The 18631-nt window shown below is 43.3% G+C and overlaps 1 protein-coding gene across 1 annotated transcript in view; it reads right to left on the bottom strand.

Annotated features, from left to right (window-relative positions):
• Positions 1-18631, bottom strand: part of LOC131591576 (inositol 1,4,5-trisphosphate receptor type 2) — a 244024-nt gene that overhangs the window by 23443 nt on the left and 201950 nt on the right. The window contains exons 48-55 of the mRNA XM_058862400.1: positions 18318-18443; positions 15128-15303; positions 13651-13815; positions 11423-11618; positions 9227-9319; positions 4586-4713; positions 3091-3256; positions 1673-1833 (exon numbers count right to left, since the gene is read on the bottom strand). Coding sequence (XP_058718383.1) covers positions 1673-1833; positions 3091-3256; positions 4586-4713; positions 9227-9319; positions 11423-11618; positions 13651-13815; positions 15128-15303; positions 18318-18443 — 1211 coding nt within the window. The remainder of the gene's footprint in view (positions 1-1672; positions 1834-3090; positions 3257-4585; positions 4714-9226; positions 9320-11422; positions 11619-13650; positions 13816-15127; positions 15304-18317; positions 18444-18631) is intronic.

The following is an 18631-nucleotide window of genomic DNA, read 5'->3' as shown; positions in this document are numbered from 1 at the left end:
ACATTGCAGGGAGAGGAAGAGGAGGAATGAACAAATGAGACAGGCCCCAGAGACTGATTCCACAAAATGTATTTCTGACATAAGCTAAAATATTTCCATGTGTAACAAGACAACTTGCCACATGAATAATTTCTCGTAATGCAGAGTAACAGAGTCTAGAAGGATTTGTTTTAGGTTTTCTACCTCGCTCACCAAACTGCAGAAGTATAGATCCATCACTGCCTGCAGTATAAACACCCTGAGCTGGGCAATGAGACTGATGGTTCAAAATTGAAGGAAATAGGCTGTTCCTTTGCACCTGAGCACTGAATTCCCATCACTTGCCACAGCAGCTGCCTTCTGCTACTGTCCTTCTAGTGGCAATAGCACTTAAAAAAGCTCCATTTAACTGCAGCAATCAAGCCCACACTCCTGTCTAAACACCACCATTCCCACTAATGTGAGTTCTTCAAGGTAAGCTCTGCATAAGCCTGCACAGGCTTGGGAGTCAGCTCTAATTTTAGCCTGCTCCCAATTAGGCATCTTGTCTAAACTAACCACTTAGGCTCTCAATGGAGTGAGAAAGGTGAGTCAGCCCAGCTATCCTGGACACCCATCTGAATGCAGGATAAATAACCCAGCTTTCTGCACTGACAAGGCAGAAAGGAGCTGGGATCGATGGAAACCTGGTGCCTGACCTGACAACAGCTGAAGTGAAAGGGGAAGAATCTTCCCCTGGGCTGAACTGGGGAGTAAAAAGCCACCCAGCACCTCAGTAATGAGGCTGGATAGTACATCCAGTCAAAGGCTTGCTGAGGAATAACAGAGAGATAGTCTTGGTAAGAAATGTGGCTCCAGAAATGCATAAACAGTGAAGCCTGATGTGCATTTGGTTACAGCCTCCTCCGGGATTCAGACATATGCCAGCTCTGCAACCACAGAGCCTGGCACAGGCCCTGAGCAGTGCAATACCTGCCAGCAAGTCCACAGGAAGAAAATGCTGCGCCAGAATATCTCAGTAGGCAGGCAGAATGCCTCCAAAATGAAGCCCCGAGCCAGGCAGCCTTGATAATCCACTCCTCTCACTCAGCAGAATGAACCCTCTTCGGCAGCAGGCTGGAAACAAAATGTAATCGAACACCTCTCTGGCCCAGCATCATCACACTTCTCGCTCTGAATCCAAGTGCTCTCCCTGCTTCACAAGGCAGTTTCTGTGGCTCTTCGAATCCCTGTGGCTCTTCGAATCCCTGTGGCTGCTCTGCTTGGTCTTTTCACTGGCTTGTTCAGAACAGCCATAGGAGAAAAGCACCAGCCCCGAGCACTGACCCCACGTTTCAGTGTGCGGCAGGAGATGTTATTTTTCTGGACAGCAGCCCAGAGACACTGGGCAAAGCTGGAGCAGCAGCAGATGTTATGATACATGCTCTCCTGCCCCAGCTCTGGCTAATGAGGCAGCAGAACCCACAGAGCATGAGAGCACCGACGCCAAACTGGAGACCGCGGCCTGCGCCTTCATCTTTTTCATTATGTTTAAGATCGGGTTTTGTTGCAGACTAAGACACGTGAAAAGATCTTTAAAAATACAGATCGATGCTTCCTATTGTTCAGAGAGAGGGGAAAAGAAAGATATTCTCTGCCCTAGCTGCAAGGAGCATCTCTCAGTTGCATAAAGCACATGCCCAAATTGACTTACCACAATCATTTGTGCCACGTAGCTCTCCGGGCCAGTGTATTCAGTTGGATCTTTAACTTTGACAAGAACTATAAAGTACAAATAATGCCACATGTTGTGTTCTGCCTTTATATGCTCCTCAAACGAAACCGTCTTGTTATCAAATTTGTCTCTCTCCAGTCCTGTAAAAAGAGAAGAACATAAAGCCAAAAAATAAACTTCAACATAAAATTACGTAAATCTCTTAAATATGTTAGAGAAAGGAACCTAACTTAATTTAAAGGATCATAAATTTGAAAGATCTTAATTTAAAAGCCATAACTGCCAGGCAAGAAATACCAGGCCAGAAGGCATTCCTGACAGAAGTCTTTCAACGCAGCATTTATTCTCTTTTGTGATATTTCCTCTTAATAACAATAACAATATAATAAATATGTTACAGTTTTACACTGCCTTCCATGCTGAGGGCTATAAAATGTTTTACAAGTGTTGGCTCTGGCTCTTTCTAGATGTATACTGGGAAGCACATAGTGTGCAGACCAGGCCCTGATCTTCCAAAGATTTATGCACACTTTTAGCATCAAGCATATAAAAAGTCCCTCGTAAGCTTCAGTGAGATTGTTTGTGGGCTTAAACCTGAGAAGGTTTAGAGAAGGTGAGTCCCTGCAGCTCTGTTGTCACACAGCCTTTACAGAGCTGTCATCATAAGAAATTTTTTTGATTTTTCCATTATAGAATGGTCCAGATCTCTGAAGAATACCAGAAGTGAGGAAGGAGAGGAATCACCAGTGTTTGCCTCCATGTTTCTGCTCGCCTCCCTGTCCACAGACACTAAAGATGCTGCTCTGCACAGCATTCATCCCTGTCAGTACAGCCATGGAAACAGCACCCAGCCTACAAAAAAGCAGGTATTTGTGAAGTTCCCCAGGGAGTGAAGGTCTGCCCCTCTTTATGAATGCAATTCAAAATAAGTGTGATTTTCCATGGGCTCTGTGGGGATGATTTTCACTGAATTCTTTTGTTCCCTGCTTCATATCACCTTCTGAAATCAGCAGTCCTTGCCGATGCTCCCCCTCTGGAATGCCCTGTGCTGTGAAATAGAAGCTGAGCTTTCATCTGCAGCACGCTCTGTGAAACAGAGTCAGCAGCTGCCCCGTGTCCATTAGTGGTGATGATGCAAGCGTGAGACACAACTCTTCTGTCTGCCTCGGATTCTGGGTGGAGACTGTGAAGCCACCTCTCAGCAAAGCTAGCTTTTGATTCACAAACCAAACCTGTCTCCTACTGAGAGGGAATAAATTTGGAATCAACCTCTGGAATTTTTACAGACTTTCTTTGTAGAGGACAACCACGCCTGGGGTCCAAGCTTTATTTATTGAGGAATAGTTAATTTTCACTCCTTTCACCCTCAAATATCTCAAGAGATCAGTAACACCTACCACAGATGAAACAGGTGGTCTTTAGTATCTCTTCCTTTTTCTGCTTTTCACTCCTGAGATCAGCAAATGTATCAATGATGACTCCAAAGATCAGGTTGAGAACAATAATTATGACAATGAAGTAAAACAGAAGATCATAAACAACCCGTGCAGCAAACAAGGGCTCCTGTAATAGCAAGGTTGCAATAGGGTATAAAACCAGCACAAATCTAAAATATTAAACATTTTCTCATTAGCTCAAGCAAAGCTACAGATCTTTCTTTTCATATGCGAAATTCTGCGAGCCCTACTCACAGGAGTAGGGAGGGACTACCCAAGTCCTTTTCTTCACCATGACAGAGACATGAAGTCACCCAGTTGTTCAGTTTCCCACACATTCATGGGAATAATAGCACTACCCTTTGTGGTGTGCTTCAATATAATTAGCATTAAAGAGCTGCTAAGTGGCAAGGTTCAGTTTCAAAGGGTCACTTTCAAAGTTCGTAAATGCTTACGGACTCCGCTGGGGATAAACTTTGGCTCCTGCAGAGCCTCCCAGTCTGTGAGATTGGATTTAGACTCTTATTACCAGCACAGGGAGCTCTTCCATACAGATTTGAGTTGTCTCTGGACTCTTGCAAGCCCTGCTGAGATCCTACTTAATCCTGAATTTATTTATAACACGTATGGCACATCAAGCAAAGTGCAGCTAGATTGCCTTTATTTGTGATATTCTTTCTGAACCTAAATAAAAATGCATGAAACCACCCAAATATTAAGGGAGGTCCTTAAATGAAGTGCATTTTTGAGGAAACTTCTGGAAAAGAAAATATGCCACCATATATGAAATTCTGGTTTGATCTTCATGCTGGCTGAGTACAAGTAAACAGGACCTATTCCAGGGCCATGCTGAATATACGCTAAAATGTCCAGGTGGAACTTCCTGGGATCAGTCCCTGTCCGTTCCTCTGGTGCCATTGCTGGGCCCCCCGGAGCAGATCCTGGGCCCTGCTCTGAGCCCTCCCTGCTCACAGGGACACCCAGGGCTGAGGGCCCCTCTCAGCTGGGGCTCCTCTCGAGGCTGGACAGCCCCAGCTCCTTCAGCCTTTCCCTGTCAGAGATGCTCCAGGCCCTAAATCATCTCTGCAGCCTCTGCTGGCCCCGCTCCAGGAGCTCCCTGTCCCTCCTGTGCTGAGGAGCCCAGGGCTGGACACAGCTCTCCAGATGTGCCTGGCAGGGCTGACTTCTTAGCAGTGCTTTGAAGGTTATGATATTCTGCATTTTTCCAGAAGTAGTAAACAACTACCTAGAGATCCTTTCTTTAAGTATCGTCATCATACCGAGCTTAGCTCTTCCCATTAAATATCCCATCTGGGATCTAAAAATTACATGGATAAATCAACGGTGTGACATGAGATCAGACTAGATAGAAACACTGCCTATAACCTCCAAAAATTGACTTTGGCATTCATGAGATGCGCAGGGAGTAATGCATTTCCTGAGCCAAAACACTCACATCTTTGGAAGGCTTTCTGAGCACGTCTCCCACACCACCACCATTCCGCAGGCCTTGGTTTAACACGGTCACAATGCACATGAGCAGGGTGTCACAGGTCCTTTCTATTCCATCCTCCTCCTCTTCACCTGCAAACAAGAACCACAGCATCAAACAATCTCTCATCAAACAAAGCCACAATTCTGTTAGAGAAAGCAACTGCAAGACACATCTGTCTCTCGTATTTCTCATCCAGAGCCTCATTGATCATCCCCATCCATGTGCACATCGCTGCTGGTGACATACTTAGGCACATCAGGCACACTTAGCCTGAAGTGAGATGGAGAAAATCACAAGCAGGGCTCCCACCAGAGCTGTTAATGACCCAGAGCCACCATCTCTGCTCATGGCAGCACCCCTTCTCCCTGCAGTCCTCCCACTGCTTTCCCAGTGGGCCCCCTAAAAATGCAGCATAGACAAGAAGCAATATAAGCAGAGAATTAGAAGCACATTTGTAAAAGGATTGTCTTCCTGTGAAATCATTCCTCTACCTACTCGTGTACAAGCCAAGTCATGTTAGCATTTCAAGCCATAAAGAGGGGGCTGGCTTTTGTTTGAGTCTGTCTGACCATGATCTTTCCACCAGCACACGTGCCCAAGCACAGGTCTGACAGACATTAAATGAAAGGCTCTCCCTGACCTCAGCCTGAAAACTTGGATTCTGTTCTTATCTGTGCTGCAGAGCTGCTGCGTGGTTTTGGCCAAGCCACAGAGGGTACTATTGTACAGGAGATATTTGAACGTGCAGAGGAGCTGGGCTGGAACACCAACCCCAGGGGACTTTGTCCGCCTTGGCCAGAGTCCCTCCCACCACACACTCACTGCATCCACAGCCTCCCTTGAAGAGCCCTGCTCGAGCTGTTCCCTGTGTCCTGCTGGCTTGGGCTGAGGGTCAGGATTGTTATTGTCATTCCTCCTGCCTTGCTTTCTCTTTAGGGATACGCTTGCTTAGGCAGGGAAGGCAGCGATTCACACTCGCTTTGCTCCCTGCGCTCATTGTAACATAGTTTAATAAATAACAACATCCCGCTGTGAGGGTTGACTGAAACACATATTTAACAGCCCCAAACCACCACATCTGGGGCGCTGAGATAGGCTCTGATAAATTGAATTGACTGCAAGCACTCACATGCAGACAAGTAATTTGGATTTAAATTTAATTTTGGATTTGGGTTCCCAAATTGTGGTGCATGCATCCCGGCTGGGATAGGCAGGACAGCGCTGATGTCTGCTGCTTTTGCCACCACTGCTTCTGCTTCATAGGCAAATTAAATGAGAAACAACTCCCTACTGAAAAGGGACTTCCGTAGCAAAAAGAAAGGTAAAAAGGAGCAAAAAAAAAAGCAAAAGCAGACATCAGGACAGACTTCCTTGTAAAAATATATGGTCTTTACAGACACTACACCCCCAATAATCTTGGATTTAAAAATAACTGCTTAAATATTGAAACTGAAAGGATTGAAACCTTTCAAGAAACCTTTTTTATCCTGTCATACCTAGATTTTTTTTACTAGCACAGTGATGTTATTCATACCAACTGATCTTTGCTGTTGTATCCTGCCATTATTCCCTCCTTTCAAACAATACTCCATCTTTTTTTTTTTTTTTTTTTGAGGTGTGCTTGAGAAGGAGACCATCCAAAAACTAAATTAAAAGCCTTGAAAAAAGCCACAGCTTCTATTTCCTTTAGGTAACTACAGTATTCTCACTGTTCACAAGAGCAGACTCAGGGTGCTGGAAGCAGCAGATGATCAGATTCTGGTGAACAGAGACAGTAATCTGGGACTGAGAACTGAAGAGGGAATTATCTTCCAGCAGCCCTAACACCCAGCTCTCTCTGTCCACGGAGATGCTAATTCAGAGCAAGCCAGGCTTCAGAGAAACAAGATCCATCACCTTGCACGTCTTGCAACACAGAGACAGAGCGTCAGCATCCCAGAAAAGCTCCCAGGGAAGCAAGCTCAGGTTGCAAGATCTTTGCCAAAGAACCAGACAGCCCAAAGTTGGCAGAAACCTTTAGTGCAGCAATGTAGGCTGTGGGCAGTGCACAGACATCGTTTTTGCTGTTCTGTTCCCACTCCCAGATGCAGAGCAACAAGAGCTGCCTTCAACCTGGGGGCCAGGCAACCCTCCATGTTCAGCCTCAGCTCTCTGTTTTCAAAGCTCAACAGCAGTCACAGTGCAGGCTCAGACCCTCTAGGCACCAGCTATGCCTGTACTTGAAAGAAAGGAAAGTGCAGTGGATCTGTAGAGTGCATTGTTGTTAAGGACCCAATATTAACACTAATTAATATTGGTTTGGGGGGGTTATTTGCAAACAGTTCCACCCTGGAAAGTGGCTTGTGAGGGTCTGGACAGCATTAGGCAGGCTGTCTTTTGATTAAATTTAATTCACAGGCAAAACAGGTTAAGTGCTAAGACCACCCCACAATGTTAATCACGGGGCAGGGGGAGGGATGATAGGAAGATTTACTTCAAATAATCCTCATCTGGTGTCCCACAGCTACCTGGGCCACACAAGCACATGAGGTGAGACACACCTGTGCCCATGTGGATCCAGCAGAACTTGCACAGAGCAGAACCACACCTAGCAGTGGAATGAGTCTTTGGAAATGTCCCCTTTTACAAAGAGGTATCTGTGCACCTCTCTAGCACAGGTCTTTATGGGCTACAGAGGATGAGGAGATATGTACTGTAGGATGTGAAGTTGCTGTAAGTGATTCAGGACTTCACCAGGCATAGACTGAAGTGATATGGAAATGTCTTTGGAATGGAGAGAGGGAGACTGAGGCAGATGAGATGAAGTATTTTTATGCTGACAGCCCAGAGCAGCAGTGAGCAGCAGGCTGGGAGAGGGAGGCTCTCTGGGCTCAGCACACTGGCTCCAGGGAACTCCCTCATCAGTAAGAGCAGTGACTGAGCACAGACTCCACCAGTGAAACCCAAGGAAGAAGCAGAGACCCATCAGAAGAGATGATCAGCAGTGATCTGATCCAAAGAGCAGTGTAATTCAGGTCTCAGTCGGGTCCTGAGATGCCACTGAGAACATTTTCTCTTCCCCACACAAAGCTGTAGATTTCTCTGGTGCTGCAATGTGAAACTCCCTAAATCTCATAGAATCATAGCACCATTAAAGTTGGAAAATACCTCTGAGACCGAGCCAAACCACTCACCTTACAATGCCATGTTCTCCACTAAACCACATCCCAAATTCCCTATTCTCACACCTTTTGAACACTTCCAGGGATGGTGATCTCATGCCTTTGCATTCCAACCCACTCACACTTTTGCCAGAGGGAAAATCTGTCTCAGGAAAAGACAGAAAGTAGAACAATTCTTTTGACAAGGTGTCTAAGGTGAGCAAAACTGTTCTTGCTGGATGTTGGTGGGCTTTAATGGTACTGGATAAATAAAATTTCTTCAAGACTAAGTAAGAGTGCACTTAGATGTTTTGTACAGCCCTCTTTCATTATGGCTTGATTTTAAAGGAGCACTACCCAAACAATGAGAAATGTGAGATTTCTATCATTTAAAGAGCTTGGCAAAAGCCACATTGCTTCTCTTTGACTGATTGATTACTCTTTGAATGCAGCAGCTTTGCCAATAGCTCTTAGTCTGTTTTCTCTATCTAGTCAGACAGCTTCCCATGTTGTTTATGAGGCCTGTTTACACACCAGCTGGGGAGAAAAAGCCTACTTTTATAGCCCTCTCCCTGAAGGCTTTGATCCTAAAAACTCAAAAATCAGTAGTGGAAAAATAAAGCTTGTGAAACAACATTATACTGGCACACAGAAAGGGACCATTTATGTCCTCACTTTCAGCCCCCATCAACCACAGGCAACTGTGGCAATAAATATTTTGAGCCTGCAGACCATCCACTGTGCACACACCTCCGGTGCAAAGGCCACAACACATCAAACCAAACGTACTACCTGCAGTGAAAGACCAGCCACCTCAACTGGACAGGGCCCCATGGAAAGAGTGGGAAACAGACAGACACATGGGCCTGGATCTGGGTTCTTAGGTCTTGGCCTTGGCCCGGATGCAGGTAGAAAAAATACACAAAAGCTTGCTGACAGATATGCTATGCCATGAAAATGAATTTCTGTGGCCCTAACTGGATCTAACAGTGGCTCAGTGCGTGCAGGTGAGGATGCTGCAGACAAGCAGCAAGCTGCTTCTCTCAGCTAAGTCACTTGGCAAGAAGCAACCTGTATGTTCAAGCATAATGATTCAGCAAGCTCTTTTAATAACAAAATTAATGTCAGAGCATTTGGAAATCAGGTGTGGGAAGCACTCCTATTAACAGCAAAGCTGCCAACTAAGCTCCAAGCCTTGCAGAAGTTGATCACTTCTGACTCACAGCAGTCATCGTCAATTCTCACACCAGCAGAAGTCCCTGCAACAACACACAGATCAGAGAATCACAGAGGGGTTTGGGTTGCAAGGGACCTTAAAGTCCATCTCATTCTGACCCTCTGCCATGGGCAGGGACACCTTCCACTAGACCAGGCTGCTCCAAGCCCTGTGCAACCTGGCCTTGAACATTTCCATGGATCGCTTGGTTCTGAGTGATCGGTCTGAGGGAACTTCTGTACTGACCTGGGTTAAGATCTGGGATACTTGTGGAACAGTTCTCTTTTGCACAGGCTTCCATCATTGATGTCAGGGTTGTAGTGGGAACTTCACCAATACCTGTGGAAAAAGTGGGATGTTGACAAAAAGACAGGCACTACATTAATGTAAAGTTTTAAATCATTATTTTCTAGGAGCGAATCACCAGGTTGGAGAGATAAGAAGAAAAAACAGAACAAATTGCACCGGCAATTCCTCTCTCCTCAAAAGAGTCTGCCTCAACAGCTCAAAGCAATCACAGTGAACAAAAACACAGTTTTATATTTACTGTATATCACAGCTATTCCCATTTCATCTCCTGAAATTAATGAATCTACATCAAATGCAGCTGCTTCTGGTGTGAACAAAATATATTCAAAGCAAGAAACAACTGTCAGATATGAAAATAATGTCAGTTTTTAAAACCATTAGATAAATTATTCACAAAAGCTGACAAGAAGGACACCAAGCTGATGTTCAGTTATCCTGAATGTAGAATATTTAAGGGTTTTCAAGGATTATAACACAGTTTGGTACTCATTTGTAAATATGTATGGGTTTGTGTAAAACACTAATTTAACATTCCCGAAGTGGTAAATGTGTACATCAGCTTGATTTTATCAAACCAATTTTCTCTTGTGCACCTTCAACAATTTTCTGCATTTCAAATTAGAGATGAAAAAAGGTTTAAGGAGAAAAAATGAAGGCAAAACTATACAACAAAATAACAGCCTAAGACAGTATGTGTAATGCAGAAAACATGCACTCTGACTTACTCTTTCTGCTACTTTATAAAGAAAAAATTTAAAGCACTTGTCCTGGGAAGCATAATGTTCCATCAACATGGAGTCAGCATATTTTCTTGATGAGTTTTTGATCAGAAATGGCAATGTATGAAGCCAGCAAGAACATACCCACACCACAAAAATCTGCCAAGAGCTCAACAGAAGCAACACAAACACACGGGAGCTGCTGCCCTGGATCAGACCAGAGCTGTGTGTAGCCTTTTTTATTAAGATGGTCACAACTACCTTTCAAAGTGAGACTTCATACCCTAAGTTATGTCACAAAAATGAATGGTAAGTCAAATATAATCCATTTTAGCCCCTAGTGGATGATCAGTAGGAAAAAAAAAAAAACAAAAAGAAAAAGAAAAAAAAAAAATCATGGTATGTTAAAGAAATCTGTCAAGTTCTTTTTTTTCATATAGTTTTCAACCAGCTGCTGAAGTACATCAGGCCCATGAGTCTTGAATGACCTTTGCCTTGTTTGTGAGCTTTAAATCCTGAAAAAACAACTTCAGGAAAAGACTGGCAAACAGTGAGTGCACACAGCCCCGGCTGGGTTCCGCCAGTTCTGTGCTTATGTACAGGTCTGAAGGGCTCAGCATTTGGGAAAATCATGCCTCGAGGAATTTAATCACCAGCTATTCTCTAGTATTTCTCTGCAGCCAGTTACTCCCCTGCCCATGCTCCCAGCAGGCTGGTTGGCAGCACATACAAAGCTCTCAACAGACCAGACCTGGCTCTTTTCTAGCACAGCAAGTTTGTAGCTCTCTATTCACTTTAGCAGTCCCTCATTCCAGAAAGCTGAAATCCTGGCCTTTTTGAAACTGGTTCCAAATCTCCCAATGACTTTACTGAAGGCAGTATTATACACTAACAATGATGATCATGAGATACATGCTGAATTTAAAAGATGCCCCTATCAGTAGAAATGTGAATTCTGTAATAAATTTCTGCTGGATGAAGCTTAAAAAGCAGTGAAATGAATGCAGTTAATGAACATGTTAAGATCACATGCCTCATGCAGTACACAGAAATTACCATGAGCTGCTTTTAAGGCGGGATGAGAACCAATACAATCCACTTCAATCTGCTTTTCACTTAGGAAAATCCTTAGGAAATAGAGATTTTTTTTTTAATGTTATCATAAGTTTGTGAAGCAAACATAATAAATCAAATGTGTTAGATTTTAGCATTTCAACAAATAAGCCCAGACTAAAACAACCCTATACACATTAAATTTTACACTGAGACTTAATTGAGTTCTAAGGTATATGGAATTAGTACTGCACTCACACAGGAACAAATAAAGAAATTTGATGTCCTTAGATGAAAAGTTAGGTTAGGCAGACAGAAAAAGGGATACATCAGAAGGAAATTTTAATATAAAAAACAATACCTGCAGCAGGGGTCCTGATTTTCAACCTGTCAACCTCCATGATAAAGTCATCTTTCAGGAAGAGGAAGCCAATGATGGAGAAGAGATAAACCAGGATGAGTGCTAGCACTGCAGTGAGGATAATTGAACGGCCATTCCGGGTAACACTTTTTATCACATTTAGCAATGTCTCCTCCCTGTATACCAGATCAAACAGCTGGGGAAGGCAGAGAGTAGAGGAAAAATGAATACAAATGAGGCAATATATAGATTCTACACAGGAAAACAATTTGAACTACTGAAACATACATCGAGTTGTGTTCTACCTTCTCAGCTTCATAAACTCACATTGATTTCAGTGGGAGCTGGGCGTGCTTATGGAGGAGAAAATCTAGCACAGAACTTTAAATTTTAAAACTTATTATAACAAAATCCAAAGCTACAAAGTATATTTGAGCCTGATTCAGAGATGGACAACACCTACCATGAAGATCCATTGTTTCCCCCTGTATAAAACCAGGTTAGATTGAAATTGAAGAAGTGTCTTCATACTATGGATCTTTATCTACAAAGTAATTTTTCATGTTATCTCTCATCTGACAAACATGCACAGGCTGCAAATCAAAAATGCACTCATACATATAAGTAATTACATATTTGTAAACTTATTTGAGTTCATGGTGTCATGTAAATGTCACATGGGCAAGGATTGGGGCCACCCCTCTTTAAGACAAAGTTAAATTCATGGCACTGTTTGTATAAGACTAGAAACTTTTATTCTTCTTTATCCTGCATTATAAGCTTTCCTGGCATTTAACTTTAAAGAAAAGTATATATTAAGATAATATTGCTTTAAGTGTCAAAAGCCTAAACCAGCAATTAAATGTGACAGGAGCTTTACAAGAACCTCTAACTTTTTTTTCTCTTACAATTTTCTTGATGTTCTATAGTGCTTTGGACCTTATCTATAATGTATGTATTTCTACTTCAAAACACTCAGATTACTGATATAAAGTGACACACTGATTTATCAAAACTCTCCACAGAAGAAGGTATTAGCCACAACTTATCTGAAATCCACAGCCTTATGAAAGGATTAATAATGAAGGAAGAAAGAGGGGAGACAGTTATAAACAAATATTAGAGTTTAGACTACATCCACTAAGTGAACACCTGGAAGCAACCTGAGTACATGGATAATGTCCATGAATCATGGACATTGGTCAATAGCAATCACTGAAAAAAAGTAAGTACAAAAAATGTTTCTTAAGCTGCTTGGCACTTTGGATAGAGATCACCTAACTCATTGAAGGAACAGCAGGTAATTTGTGCATTTTTTAAGAAAGAGAGTTACATCCATTTGAAGAGGATCCTGCAGCTACAGCCACAATCTTGGCTCCTTTAAAGTCTGCTTCAAAGTTTGAGCAGATTTCAATGTCAAAATCTGGAAAGTCTGACTTCAACAGCACTACCTGAGTTAGCACTAAACCCCTGAAAATTTTAGTGTGCTTAACACATCTTTGAAATGCTAGGAGTTCACCACTATTCAGCAAGCTGAGAAAAAACACAACAGGAAAGTGAATCCATGTAAATGACCACAATTTAGTCAGTCTCCCTACAAATTTCACATGTTCCACTATAGAGCAAAAGGATTAGCAAACAAGAGCAGTGAAACACCTTTTATCACTACTCAGCATGAAGGGAGCAGTCAGCGGAGTTTAGCATAATTTTGTGTGATTCATTTTCACTGCACCTGTACCAACTTATTAAAAGGCATTCCATCTGGGTAATGGCAACAAAAGAAAATGAAGTGGGATACATTTCAGGTGATGAATCTTCCTGCTACACCAGAGGCATTTCCCAAGTAATTTGATAAAAATGTATTAGGGATGAGGAATGGGATCCTTTGGTACAGCTATGATGCACACACCCCTGGACAACTCAAAATGCTAGGGCTGACAGAAGATACAGGAACACAGAATATAAAGAAAGCTGGGAAAAAGGAGTGGGCTGGGTGATGATTGTCTGAGAAGAAAGGAGCAAACTTTCAGTTCTAAAACAGATAAAATAAGTCCTAACAGAAACAGGCTCTAATAAAAACAGCAGCTCCTAAGGGGCAGCAACACAACGGCATGCTAAAAATACACATGATTTGGCTTGATTGTCAGGAAGAAATTGAAGACAGCTGCACGGGTAACGGTATTTTCTATTTTTGCAAAGTTTTCCCCTCCACAGCAGCACGTACTTACCAGGAAGCTGTAGAAGAACTCGTGCACACAGAGGCCCAGCATGCAGACCAGGACATAGGCCACGTGGTAGAGAAAAGCCATGTCCATGATGACCGCTCTGTAGCCACGGGTGAAAGTCCCACGGTTCCCAACAAAGCTCACCAGGAACACGATTTTGTTACAGAGCTGTAGAGGGGTAACAAAGGCTAGGTTTAAGCCATCAGAAAAATCTTGGTATTTATTGTTTGGGTTGCTGTCTAGATAGGTTGGTTTGACTAAAAGCACAACCTTTAGGTAGATAGCCAGAGTGAGGCGAGAGAAATCCAGCTCTGACAGCGCACTGGGAATGAGCCCGTGAGGGTGAGTGGAAGTACATCACCTCTCCAGCACTGCACTGTGCCTCACTACATTGTGATTTATTCCTATAACATTAGTGATGACGTGGGCAGGGTTAATGTCACGAGACATTAAAATCCAGCTGGGGAGTGAACTCCCAACAATTTTGAGTTTAGACCCGAGACTATGTAAGAGGAGCGAGGCATGCTACTGCCAAGAGAACAATAGTAACACAACAGAAAGTGTGTGTGGGGGTGTGTGAGATCTATTTCCTTCAGATCGTGTTCTTCAGTTTAAAATCCCTAAAAAACCCCTTCAGAACTGAGGACATTTTTGAAGTATAGTATTTAAACAGCAGCATTAGATTCTCCATGGCTCCCAAGCTTTGCCTGCACACGAGCAGCACTGCACAAGTGAACAGCAAAGGGTCTCACCTCATCTCTCTGGCAGTCCAGGACAAGGAATGAGGACTCAACATGACTCCTTTGTTCACAAACTTGATGTGGGCAAATACTTCTTACTTGCCTTTACCTTTGACTATATGTCTGGGTATTTTTCAGTATGTGAAATTCTCACATACAGAACTGGTGGCAAACAGCTCAATACTTGGTGCTGGGGTGAATTAGAGCTGTAGCAGTCAGGCAGAAATTTAAATAGACGACTTGTGAGCATGATTGTGTACTTTACCAAGCTCAGTAAGCATGCAAACTTATTCATGTCTAAGTTAAGAGATCTGGCAAAGGGCTGAGAGAATTTTTAATTTTGAAAACTCTTTTCTTCCTGAAAATATATTTAAGGTCTCAGAAACATTTCACAAATTTGTGTCAATAGTGCTGAGATTACTGGTAGAGAAAATTATTCTTTTAACATGAAACTGTAGATTTGATTGCCCTTATGCAGCAATATTTCTTTAAATTTCATATTTTTTTGTTTGTAAAATATTTGCATATGCACAAAACTAAACCAGTTTTTTTCTTAGCTTCCCACTTTGCTGACACTGCTGTTTCAGGATGACTGGAAATGATTTATTTTTTTGGCTTAACCAATTAACCAGAAAAAGAAGTTTTTGCTCAGCTCTAATCAAAGGAGTTTTTTAATAGGAGACCCTTAACATCTTTCCTTCTGCTGAAAGGGAAATTCTGGTTGCTTTTGAAGTACTTACATTAGCAGCACCAAGGAGTATCAAGGTAGGACCGAGCCCTATAGTATATATAGACCTGAGAATAACAGACACCAAAAAGGGTCGAATGCCAACAGGCTTGGAGATGAAAAACAGCATTGCTGTGCAAAATGCCACTGCTATCCAGAGGAGCACGGAAAACAACGGTGAGAGCGTGCCTGCACAGAGGAGAAAGGGAGATTTGAGAAAGGCATCTTTGGAGACTCCATTTTTCACCAAGAAACGGATCCAAAAGATCAATTCCTTTGCCGGCAGAGCTAACAAAAGCGTGATTCATGCATCACAACTGCTGACCACATCTTGCCCTAATTGCAGCAGGAGCTATTATTCTCAGAGTATTGTTGCTTTTTGCACAGGTAATAATACGAGCGGCTAATGAAATTTCCATTAAAATCCAGGGAGTGCTCAGAGATGGAACAGTTTACCCTTCTCCTGGAGCAAGCCACTAATCAGCTCCCTTCTGCAGGGATCATTAGGGCCCCTCCGGTCTGATTCCATGATTGCTCGGCTACAGAAATAGCCGGTGCTGGGGGCAGCACAGCGAGTGAGAGGAGGGACACGTTTCCAGCCCCGGCTCCCAAAACAGCAGCTCCCTGCCGAAGGGCCGCGGGTGTTCCGCAGGAGCCTCTGCACGGGAGCGGGGCACTTGGCACTGCGGGAGCGGCCCCGGGCAGGGCTGGGCAGCATCTGCAGTGCTCCCGGCTGCCTGCACAGCCAGTCCCTGCTGCTCTGCAAGATGCTGGCTCCAGGCGCTCCCCGAGTTTTGAGCCATGCCCCTGTTTTCCCTCACCCTCGGCTTAAAGCCCTGGAAACGCACCATGTTGCTGTGATATAAAAAGCACATTCAGATCTCAAGGCACTGTCACACTTGTACACTGACTTCTATTGTTATGGGATGAACTGAGAGGTCAGTGACGGGGGAGAAGGGAATTGAAAATTTAGCTAGACTCACAATAGGAATCATGCTATCTCTTTGGCAACAGATACACAGCTGAGCAGCATCGCTGGGATTAGAAAACAATGAGACCAGGCCCTGGCCTCAACATTCAGATGGCATCCAAACTCTTCCGAAGTTCAGGAGTATTTCTATGTGGGAGGTTCAAGGTCAGCTCTGGCAGAGAGTTTCTTCGCCAACAAGATTTAGAAACTTGTAAAGGATCTTAAAAAATTACTTGCAAGCCCATCTGAAAGGTAAGGCCAAAGCTCTCTGTGGTTCTTCCACAAACTAGCTTTCCTTCCCTACTGCAGGTCCAGCAATTTCATGTTGCAGGACCCACACCAGGACCATGTGCAGACAGGTACCCTGGAGGTAAGGAGTCCTCACAGAATCATGGTCTGGGTTGAAAGTGACCTTAAAGATCACCAATGTCCATTCTCCCTGCCACGAGCAGGGACACCTTCCACGATCCCAGGTTGCTGAGAGCTCCATCCAACCTGGACTTGGACAATTCCAGGGATGGGGCAGCCAAAGTTTCTCTGGGCAACCTGTGCCAGGGCCTCACCACCCTCACAGGGTAGAGTTTTTTCCTCTAATATCTAAATAATAATAATAGTTTAATATCTAAACTAAATCTACTTTCTGCCAGCTTGAAGCCCTTCCCCCTTGTCCTGTCACCACGTGCTCTTGTCTCCTTTTTTTCTTTTAGGCTCCTTTCAGGAATGGCCTTCAGCTGGAGCAGTTTTGCTTATGTCATATTACATAAGAACAGCAAACACCTCCTAAAAGGCAGCATTTTGGGATGATTAGATCAGCCCAGGCACCTCAGACAGGTGGATTTACACAGGGTGAAGGGGAAAAATGGGAGACAAACTCCAGCTGTTGGATCAGGCTATGGTGGAGAGGGAGGCTGGAAGCAAGGAGGATGCCTGATGACCTGCTAATAAGATTTGGCCACACCTATTCCTTATTGCTCAGGAGTCCCTTTGGCTTTACAAGCACCAGGAGCTGGAATCCTGAAATGCGCTATCACTGGATTACTGGGGCCACTTAAACTAATGCCATATAAATCTGCAGTTCAGAATAAGTATTAATACCTACTGATTGCAGACTAGAGGATTTGCATGAGTATAGATTAGCTAAAATTTAGTAGCTTAAAAGGTTTATTTTTGACCCTCTATTTCTCCTCTCATTCTCCGTGGGCTCTAACATGCTCTGAATGACTCCCCAGTTTACAAAGCCCTATGGAAAAGACGTTTCCCTTCTCCAGGGCACAGCCCTGCAAACTCTGCTTCACTCCACAAGGCTGTGGAGCTGCCTGAGCTGTGACCTGCAGAGACCATCCCTTGGGCTGCGAGGGCAGTGTGGTCCCCATGCCAATATATTTTAATCTGCTGCCTTTCTGTTCCACCAGCCAGCAGGAATGTTTGCTAGTGCCAGCTGTGGTGTTTGTGAAAAGCACATGTATCTACTAGAAGCTGGACTGCTTCCACCAGCCCAGTTCACATGCCATCAGACAGAGGTGACTTTCAGTCACATTACTGACTGGCCATGAATCAAAGGCCCAGAGGTGAGTGGCTCTGCTCCCATTACCAGTATTCTGAATTATTTTGTCTGCTTTATCCCAATTAAGCTTGTTTGGGCTTCAAAGAGGCCTCCTGCTAGTCTGCTGCATTCATAGCAAATAAAAAATTTCATTAAATATTTCCTGTGACATGGGATGAAGCAGAGACAGAATCATAAGTTTTAAGAGTATTTTTACATAATGCATTTATCCCTTGCAACAGTTATAACCTTTTATGCCAATAAACCATATAGTCAAAAGCCAACAAGCTAGTTTTCAAATAATTCTCTTCCATATGTTTTCAAGACTGCATGTCATTCGATGTGGTCAGGCTTAAGAAGTCTCTGTCCCTCTGTTGCCAGGAATCCTCCTTCAGTTCAGAAGCTGCAGCTAAATGTGTGCAGTAGGACACTGCAATATGGCAATATAAAAAAATTAGCTGAGATCATCTAGATAATCTCCAGCTTATGCTCTGTCTATTCTACTCTGCATTGTGTGGGCCACGTGACACACAAATCAACCACTACATTTCAGGCAACATCTGGTACCTACTTAGGAGACATTAAATGGTTTCCAGATATGACTAAACCTGAAAATGCACCTTATTTGCTACCTTTAGAAATGAAAGCATCTAAAATTAAAACAAAAAAATAAGACCAAATTCTACTTGCCTTCATCTCCATCATCTCCAAAAGGGTAGAACAGAGCAACTGCTAAATTGATGAATACAGCAAGATTGAAGGAAATGCTTCCCCAGAGAGAGATGTGTCTGGAGAACCAAAACAGGGCTGGATTATCTAGAAAGGGAAGAAAAGCAGCAATCAATAAGCTGAAAGCAAGCAGAAATTCAATCACCAATGGCCCCAAGGGAATTAAATACAGATTAATGTAGAAAATATGTAGATCTTTAAAATTAACTAAAATTGACAGATATTAAACATACATTTGCCATAAAACAGAGTTTCAAGCAGAGCTTTTAATCCAA

Source organism: Poecile atricapillus, chromosome W (genome assembly GCF_030490865.1).
Source record: "Poecile atricapillus isolate bPoeAtr1 chromosome W, bPoeAtr1.hap1, whole genome shotgun sequence".
NCBI classification, from domain to species: domain Eukaryota; kingdom Metazoa; phylum Chordata; class Aves; order Passeriformes; family Paridae; genus Poecile; species Poecile atricapillus.
Note: the sequence above shows the minus strand (reverse complement) of the source record. Positions and strands in the feature narration are given on the sequence as shown.